The sequence below is a fragment of the Corvus kubaryi genome, unplaced genomic scaffold, assembly GCF_017639235.1.
Source record: "Corvus kubaryi isolate FWS band 111438036 unplaced genomic scaffold, C.kubaryi_AGA036_p1.0 66, whole genome shotgun sequence".
Lineage (NCBI taxonomy): Eukaryota > Metazoa > Chordata > Aves > Passeriformes > Corvidae > Corvus > Corvus kubaryi.
The window spans coordinates 35,179,880-35,188,537 of record NW_024582054.1 but is presented as its reverse complement, the minus strand read 5'-3'; the positions used below and the strand labels follow the sequence as shown (position 1 = coordinate 35,188,537).

The 8,658-nt window shown below is 40.5% G+C and overlaps 1 protein-coding gene across 1 annotated transcript in view; it reads right to left on the bottom strand.

Annotated features, from left to right (window-relative positions):
* LOC121673946 (MAM domain-containing glycosylphosphatidylinositol anchor protein 2-like) overlaps positions 1–2,484 on the bottom strand; it is a 23,900-nt gene extending 21,416 nt beyond the window's left edge. The window contains exons 1-2 of the mRNA XM_042047826.1: positions 2,473–2,484; positions 772–949 (exon numbers count right to left, since the gene is read on the bottom strand). Of these exons, the coding sequence (XP_041903760.1) occupies positions 772–949; positions 2,473–2,484 (190 nt within the window). The remainder of the gene's footprint in view (positions 1–771; positions 950–2,472) is intronic.
* Between the last annotated feature and the right edge of the window lie 6,174 nt (positions 2,485–8,658).

The following is an 8,658-nucleotide window of genomic DNA, read 5'->3' as shown; positions in this document are numbered from 1 at the left end:
AAGAAATCTTGGGTTGAATGGTTTTCCCCACTGGTTTTAGGTGCAACGGCATGGATGTGGTGACAGTGACACTTCCCACAGCAGAAAAACAAAACAAAAAGAAGAAATTCAGTTATCCATTAAATAAATCCCCCCCAAAATAGGGATTTTCAGGAATTTAACAGAGGATTGAATTCCTGGGAATATGGGAAGCAGGATGGATGGATACTGTGTGTTTCTTCTTAAATTGAAGTGGATAAATCTTTGTCCCAGCGACCTTTTAGAGGGAAATTGATAAACGCCCTTATTTTCTTATATAAATTTATAGATTATATCATCTTACACGAGACTACAGTCACTGTTTTTAAAGAAAATAATTCATATGAAAGTAAAAACTGCTCATTCTGGGGAAAAAACCCAACTTTGTTCACAGCTGTTTCTTCAAAACTCATCCTTCAAAACAAGAATCAACTTGAAATCTGCTCTTTTATGAAGACAGCAAAACGATGTCATTATTATGTCATTATTTGGCATGAATTTAATTAAATTTTCCTTATTTTCCTCAAAAAAATGGATGTGATTTTGGGGTTTGGATGTCAGGAATTATTTTGGTTGGGTGTTTTTATTGTTATGGATCATCCAAAAGGTGAATTTTTTCCTCTCTCGCATTTCTCAGATGCTCCTTTTGGGATGACCATGCTCAACCCGTTATTCCAGGATTGGGAACGACCACACCATTCCCGGAGCCCGGAGAATTCCCAACTCACATTTCCTTGGATATCAAGTCCTTACCACTGTATTTGATGACCCGAATGGTGGAGTCCCCCTCCCCAAAGCGGGTTATGGGCGTCAGGCGGACCTCGTAGGCCTCGGGCTTGATGAGCTCCGTCAGGTTGTAGGTGATCAATTCCCCCTTCTGGATATTCCCGTTCACCGTGATTTCCTGCTCCCACCAGCGCTGCTGGCCAGCCTGGAATCCAAAGGATTCAAATATCAGAGGTTTTGGGATTTGTCTCCACCTTAGAAAGCAGAGCTGGGCACCCTTCGAAATTCCAAAAGAATTAGAGATATGACAAGGAATGAACCTCCTGAATTATCCCACTGTGCAGAATTTCTGCAACAAACACCACCAAAAATCGGGAGTATTTCTTCCAGAGGTCCAATGGGCCTTGGATGTGTTTTGGGGCAGGAAAAGCGTGGAGTTCCCTCAGTTCCTGAGGATTTGGGATGCTCACCAGGCAGGGATTACAGCAAAGGACCAAGGGGGTTTGTGGTGACACAGAAGCACCCAGCAGGGGCTGTGACATTTTAAAATTTCAAATTCTCAATTTCTTTAAAAATCTGATTTTTAGATGCAAAATTTACTTTTCAAAATCTGAAAGAACCTTCTTTTTCCTTTCAAAATTGTCCGGCCTAAAATCAACAGAAGGATCCAAATAGCAGAGATTTTGGGATAAATTTGTCTTCACCTTAAAAACCAGTGGGAGCAGAGCTGGGCACCCTTCAAAATTCCAAAAGAACCAGAGTGAACCTTCTGGATTATCCCACTGTGGAGAATTTCTGCAACAAACGCCACCCAAAATCGGGAATATTTCTTCCAAAGGCCACTTCTCCCTGCCGGCTGCCCATCCCCTCCCCACAGAAATCCAATGGCCCTTGGATGTGTTTTGGGGCAGGAAAAGCGCGGAGTTCCCCCAATTCCTGAGGATTTGGGATGCTCACCAGGCAGGGATTTCAGCAAAGGACCAAGGACCAGTTTGTGGTGACACAGAAACACCCAGGGGATGCCGTGACATTTTAAAAACCTCCCTGAAGTCTCGAGTTCTTTAAAAAGCTGCTTTTTACGCTTCCAACCCACTTGTCAAAATCCTAAATAACCCTTCACTTTCCTTTCAAAATCCCATCAGTTTCCCGAGGCTGGATTTTCTCCCCCTCAAATGGAATTCCTTGAAATAAGAGGACATAAATCAACCCTCAGGATTTGTATCCCTATTCCATCCATGAATTTAAAATAACATTGGCCAAGTGCAGTGCAGGAGGAGTCATCTGGGATGGGAATTCCCTGGGTCCGTGGGGTGGGATCCATCTCCTCGTTAAGGTAACGGGGTTTTAGTGCTGATTTTTGGGGCATAATTTGGAGGTAATAAGAGCACTCTGGGATGGAGTTGGAATTCCAAGCATTCCAATTTTGTTGATGAGTGAGAAGGAAATAGGCTGCTCGTTAATGACCTCAGTGCTTAATTACCACCAAAATCCAAAAGAATGGTTGTAATCCAAAGACGGATGATTTTCCAACAATGGAACCCAAAATGAGCCAACAAAGGCTCCTACGGAAAAAAAAAGGGAAGCACAGGTTTTTGGGATTTATTGATTTGGGATTTATTGGCAGCGTTATCAACATCCAAATCCAATTTCTTTTATTAACCCGATTTCTTTTAATATAACAAGCGATGAAAAGACAAAATAAAATCTAATTAAGGAGGCGGCACGAACCCAGCCCCACATTGTCCCTAAAGTTCCTTGAAAGTATAAATAAGCAGAAATCATCCCAATTTGGGATTGGATTTTCCAATATTCCTGGCGCATTCCCTGCCTTATTGCAGGCACGATGTGCAGGAAACAAAGGGAAACCCGTGGAATATTCCCCCCATCCCAAGCCCACAGTGCAGGAGCAGGGATGCTCAAAGGAGATGTTCCACAAGGATCCTACCCCTGTCAGAGCCCTGGAATTCTTCCCTAGGATGTGTTTTCCATGGCAGAGTTCACGAAGGATGGAAGAGTTTTTATTCCTAAATTTATTTTGCTGCTGCAATAAAAAATAGACCTGAAATGGTCCTAAATTTACCATATTTCATCCCAAAAAATCGGAATTTGCAGGAATTTTAACACCTCCAAGCTTTAAATTCAGAGCAAAAATACCAATGCTTTTATGTTCAAGTATTTTACATGAGAACAAGGGGAAATTTCTCCATGGAAAAGTTGGAAAATATTGGAAAAGGGCAGTGGAGTCATCATCCTTGGAGGGATTTCAAGCCCTGTGGAGGTGGCACTTGGGGACAGGATTGGTGCTGGCCTTGGCAGTGCTGGGAATGGTTGGATTTGACCTCAGGGGGCTTTTCCAACCTAAAGCATTCCAAGATTCCATGAAATCTCCTTATTTTTATGGATCACGAGCACAGCAAGGCACCCAATGCTGTTCCTGGTATGATTTCTCTGATCTTTATAACAAAGCCAATTTTATCTGGAAGAAATATTTGATTTTTAGTTGGGAATTATAAACAGGAATTTCTAGGATCCACAAACAGGGAATGCATTTTTATGGAGCTAATTCAGCCCAAAAAGGGGAATTCAAATATCTCTTTATTTTTAATTTTGCCTTAACAGATCCCCAAAAGATTTAAGTGATGTCAATGCACTCGTGGAGGCTGCAGGCCTGAAGGGAAAATTCCCAGATTTTACTTCCACTGGGATTAAAGTTGTTTATTCCTTGCCATGGATCCCAATTTTTATTTCATTTCATTCTTAAAAATGAAATTATCCAGTTGAACACAAGGAATCTTCACAAGGAGATTAAAACCATTTATGCCCCAAAAATATCATTTCATGATTGTGTCCGGCCTGTCCACAGAATTAAGCATTAGAGAACCATAAAAGTCTGGAGAAAACTAAATTCCAACATTAAAAAATACATTATTTTTGCAAAAAATAAATATAATTAAGCTTTTTAAGCCACATTTGAAGTCATTATGGCAATAATATTTGTGAGCACTGTAGGATAAAGATTTAAAATATTCCCTATTCCACCTCATCTTTGGATAAGGAGCCACAGAAACAGAGATTTCCCAAAGAATGTCAATAATTAACGAGGAAAATTTGCAATTCCCAAAACCAATTCCTACCAACTTCAGCCTCTGCTTTGAATTCTTGCCCTTTTTCCACCCCCCAAACAGCAGCAATAAAAATATCCATTCTTTTCTCCTTTCTAAGAGAAAAACAATTGGATTTTTCCTTTCGGGATGATCCCTCCAAAGCCAGCGTTGGATATTGATATTTCTCCATAGGAAGCAACACAGATTTTTGGGTTTTTTTCCCTTGCAATCAACACCAGCTCTGTTCTAATCCTTATTTTTCACCATGGAAACCAGGGGGAAAATAAAAGTCCAAAACATCACAAAATTGTCTCTGTGTTGGATAGAAAGCAACAACCAAGTTTGGATAGGAAAGCCTGATTTTCCAGCTCTCCTGTTGAATAATAAAGTATAGAAAGAAAGAAATATTGAAATATAGAAAGAAATATAGAAAGAAATAAAAATATAGAAATAAATAAATATAGAAAAAATATAGAATACATAAATTAAAATATATATATAAAGAAAGAGAAAGAAAGAAATAGATAAACAAATATTGATAGAGGAAAATAGAAAGATAGAAATAAATAAATATATCAATATATAAATAAATAAATATAGAAAAAATATAGAAATAAATAGATATATAAATAAATATAGAATTAAATAAATGAAATAGAGAAATAAATAAATATAAAAAAATATAAATAAAAATAAACATAGAAATATAGGAATAAATATAGAAATCAATAATTTTTTTAAAATATAGAAATAAATAAATATAGAAACAAATAAATATATAAATAAATAGAAATATAGAAATAGAGACATATATCAATATATCAATATATATCAATATATCAGTATAGAAATTGATATATATATAAATATATAAATAAATAAACATAGAATTAAATTAATAAAAATATAGAAGTAAATAAAAATAGAAAAAATACAAATAAAAATAAATATAGAAATATAGAAATATAGAAGTATATATAGAAATATAGAAATATAGAAATACAGAAATGTATCAATATAAAAACAGAGAAATAAATAAATGTATCAATATAGACATATAGAAATACAGAAAAAATGAACATAGAAATAAAGTTTTAAAAATACAGAAATAAATAAATTTAGAAACAAATAAATATAGAAATAAATATCAATATAGAAATATGGAAATAAACAAATGTATCACTCAATCAATCAATCAATCTAGAACTATATAAACACAGAAATATAGAAAGAAATAAATTCAGGATCTGCCGCATCCAACTTTGGTTTTCCCACTTGGAAAACCAACCCAGCAGTGAAAATGGAGCCATCACTCCAGGAGCTGCTTCCCAAACCTGGGAAACACCAACAGCCTGGGCTGGAAAAGATGGAAAGAATTGAAAACAAATGGAGCCCGAGGCACCCTAAAAATGGGATTTAATTCCTACAATGCCTTGCAGTGGTGGAAACTCCCAGCCCCAAACTGGAGATGCTCTGATTCCAAGCAGGAAGAGCCCAACGCTGATTCCCTTGGACATCTGGGAATCACTTTGGTTCCTCTGAATGGGAAAAAGCCAAACCCTCATCACCACTCCCCAAAATTCCCTGTACAGCCCATCCCTAACATTGAGCCTAAAGTCCCTTCAAATTATAAATAAACGTAAATCATCCCAGTTTGGGATTGGATTTTCCAATATTCCTGGTGGATTCCCTGCCTTATTGCAGGCACGATGTGCAGGAAGCAAAGGGAAACCCATGGAATATTCCCCCCATCCCACAGCACAGGAGCCGTGAGAAAAAGCCAAGATTGAGGCTTCCACGAGAAAATCCACAAGGAACACAACCATAAAACATCTCCCTGCACTTCAATTCTTGTGTCCAGAGCTGGAATATCCATAAAAATCAAGATTTGCTTGGAAAAGGAATTTTTGAAGGGGAAAAAGTCTCATAATCAAAGCCCTTTTCCTACCAAAGATAAGGATGAAACGCGGGTGGGGAATTGACTTTGGCCAAGCTGGAATTACAGTTTTCCAGCAGTGAGGAATTGACTTCAGCCAAGCTGGAATAACAATTTTCCGATGGTTTGGGAATATTTATGAAGCCCTGAGGGAAAATGGGAGCAGCTTCTGCAGCATTTGTTTGCATTATCCTGTAATTAATTAAGCAGAGCATATCCATCCTGGCGCACAGGAGGTTTCCCTGGGACAGGACTCCTTTTTTCCCTTGGAATATTTCGGAATCTTTCTTCCCAAAGGTGACACCAAAGCAAAAGGGGGCCGTAAATGTGGCAGATTTTTATTCCAGAAGGTTGGAACCACCCTGGTGCTGCCAATAAAAGGGGGTTTATTCCATGTCTTTTATTCCATGTCTTTTGTTGGAAAATTATATTCTCTTGAAGCCTTGGAATGATGGATTTCCTCCGGAGTCAATCCTCTGGGATGATTAAAGATTGATTCTTTCTATGCTCAGATATGTTCATAAAGAATCAACAGCTCCTCCATTGTTCTTGGCCTATTGATTCCCAGCACAAATTCCTTCTGGACTTGACTCCATGAGCTGGACAAGGACCTCTTTAATTAATGACAATGTTAATTGATGACAAAAAAATTAAGGACAAAGTCAATTAATCCATTGGATACTCCATAAAAAACTATGGCGGTGTTTAAAGTCATTCCTTTGCAATTTATAACCGCATGGATTGATTTTCCTTAAAAAAATTTAGAGATTTGTTTGGAAGTTTTATATCTAAAATTGGACTGTTCAGCTCACGGACAAATATTCCATTTGCACACCACAGAGGGAAAACTCCCAGGGAGTGTTTGCTGCATTCCTGCTTTTCTTTCACAATTCTGACTGGAATATAAGCAGAGTTATCCAGGTGGGAACATAAAATTGAGCAGGGAGGTGGCTCCTGTGTCATCTTTGTTCCCAAGGATGGATTTGGAATGACTCAGTGGCAAATATCTGTGATTCAGGCAAGCTGTAAAGGATGTTCTGTGCTTGATGGCAGAGAATCGTGGAATCATGGAATATCCTGAGCTGGAAAGCATCTCAAGGATCCTCCAGTCTGGCCCTGCACAGAGACCTCAACAATCCCACCCTGGGAGCAGTGTCCAAACGCTCCTGGAGCTCTGGCAGCCTTGGGAATGTGCCCTATCCCTGGGGAGCTGTTCCAGTGCTTATCCCACCCTCTGAGGAAAGAACCTTTCCCTCCAGCCTGACCCTGCTCTTGATGAAGTTTTGTGTTTTGCCTTTTTTCTTTATACATTTTCGATATTATTCACACGTGTATTTGTGGTTTATTATATCAGTGGTCAGTTTTCCCAGTAATTTCCCACGGCCTTTCCCTCGGCAGAAAGACAAAACAAATTCCAGAGCTCCAAGCCCCGGGAGGTACAAGGCCCCAGTGCTATCTTGGTTCTTCCTGGCCACCAGGGCTGAGGACAACTCTTGGAGATGCATTTCATGGACAGAGCACAGCCAGTGCCGAGGGGAGGCCTCCAGAGAAGGGGCTTGACCTGGGGAGGGAATTCCATCACCACTTGTCCTCTCAATTGGTGCTTTTTATCAATTCTTCTGATTTCCTAAAACCTATAAAAACTGTATCCACCCCGTGCGGGTGGGTTTTTGTGGACGTCTTTGCCCCTGAAGGCCTTCCATAAAGATCCACTTTTATGTTACCTCCTACACTAAAAATTATCTCGAGTTTCACTTCCAGGTTGGGCAAAAGGCAACGCCCTGCCCCAGCTCCAGCTGTTCCCTGGAATGTCCCCCTGCTGTCCCTGTCACAGGGAGCAGAGGTTGGAGCTGCCCTCAGGAGGACGTTGAAGGCCACAACGAGGACTCCTCTCAGTCTCCTCCTCTCCAGCTACACAATCCCAGTGCCCTCGGCTGCTCCTCACAAACTTCCCCTCCTCTCTCTCCCTCATTAATATTTCCACACCCAATCAGCCAAACCCCAAACCCTCACGTGTCTTTCCATGTGGAGCTGGTCCCGGCTCCTGGCTGTCCTGCAGAGATGGTTCCCAGCTCCCCTGGATCCAACTGGGACCAAAAGCTCAAACCCAGCCCAGACTGGGCAGGTGAGGCTTGGCTTGAGCCAGGGACAGACTGATCCAAAGTGTCCCGAGTGAGAGTTGGGCTCTGCTCCCAGGGAACAGCAGCAGGACGGGGGGAAAATCAGATGTGCTTGAGGAGGTTTGGGATGGATATCAGGGAAAGGTTCCTCCCCCAGAGGGTGGAATAAGCACTGGAACAGCTCCCCAGGGAATGGGCACATTCCCAAGGCTGCCAAAGCTCCAAGAGGGTTTGGATGCCATTCCCAGGGATGCACAGGGTGGGACTGTTGGGGTGTCTGTGCAGGGACAGGAGCTGGGCTGAATAATCCTTGGGATCCCTCCAGCTCAGGATATTCCATGATTCTCTGATTTGGCAGTTGCATGACAAATCACTTTCCCTGCCTTTTCTGCTCTAAAGCCCATTTAACAGTGGGAACAATCATTCCCAATTAAACAATTCCTAATCCAGGAGAACAATCCTGGGCGTGCAATCGACTTTCTTCTTGCAGGATTAGATCAATGATCCTCCTGGACTTGCTCCTCCCATCCAGTTTTATTCTCTCATTGCTTTATGACATTTATCACGTTGTGTAATTGGCTTTTTGTGATACAGACACCAAAAATTCTCTTCTTTCCCCTTTATTTAGAAACACAAATTCCCAAGTCTTTAGGAATAAGGAATGTGGAGTCCAAGGATGCAGAATATTTGAGATGCAGCTTTGATGAGCTACAAATGGACAGCTGAGAAATTCAGGTGTCAGGAACAGCTGGTC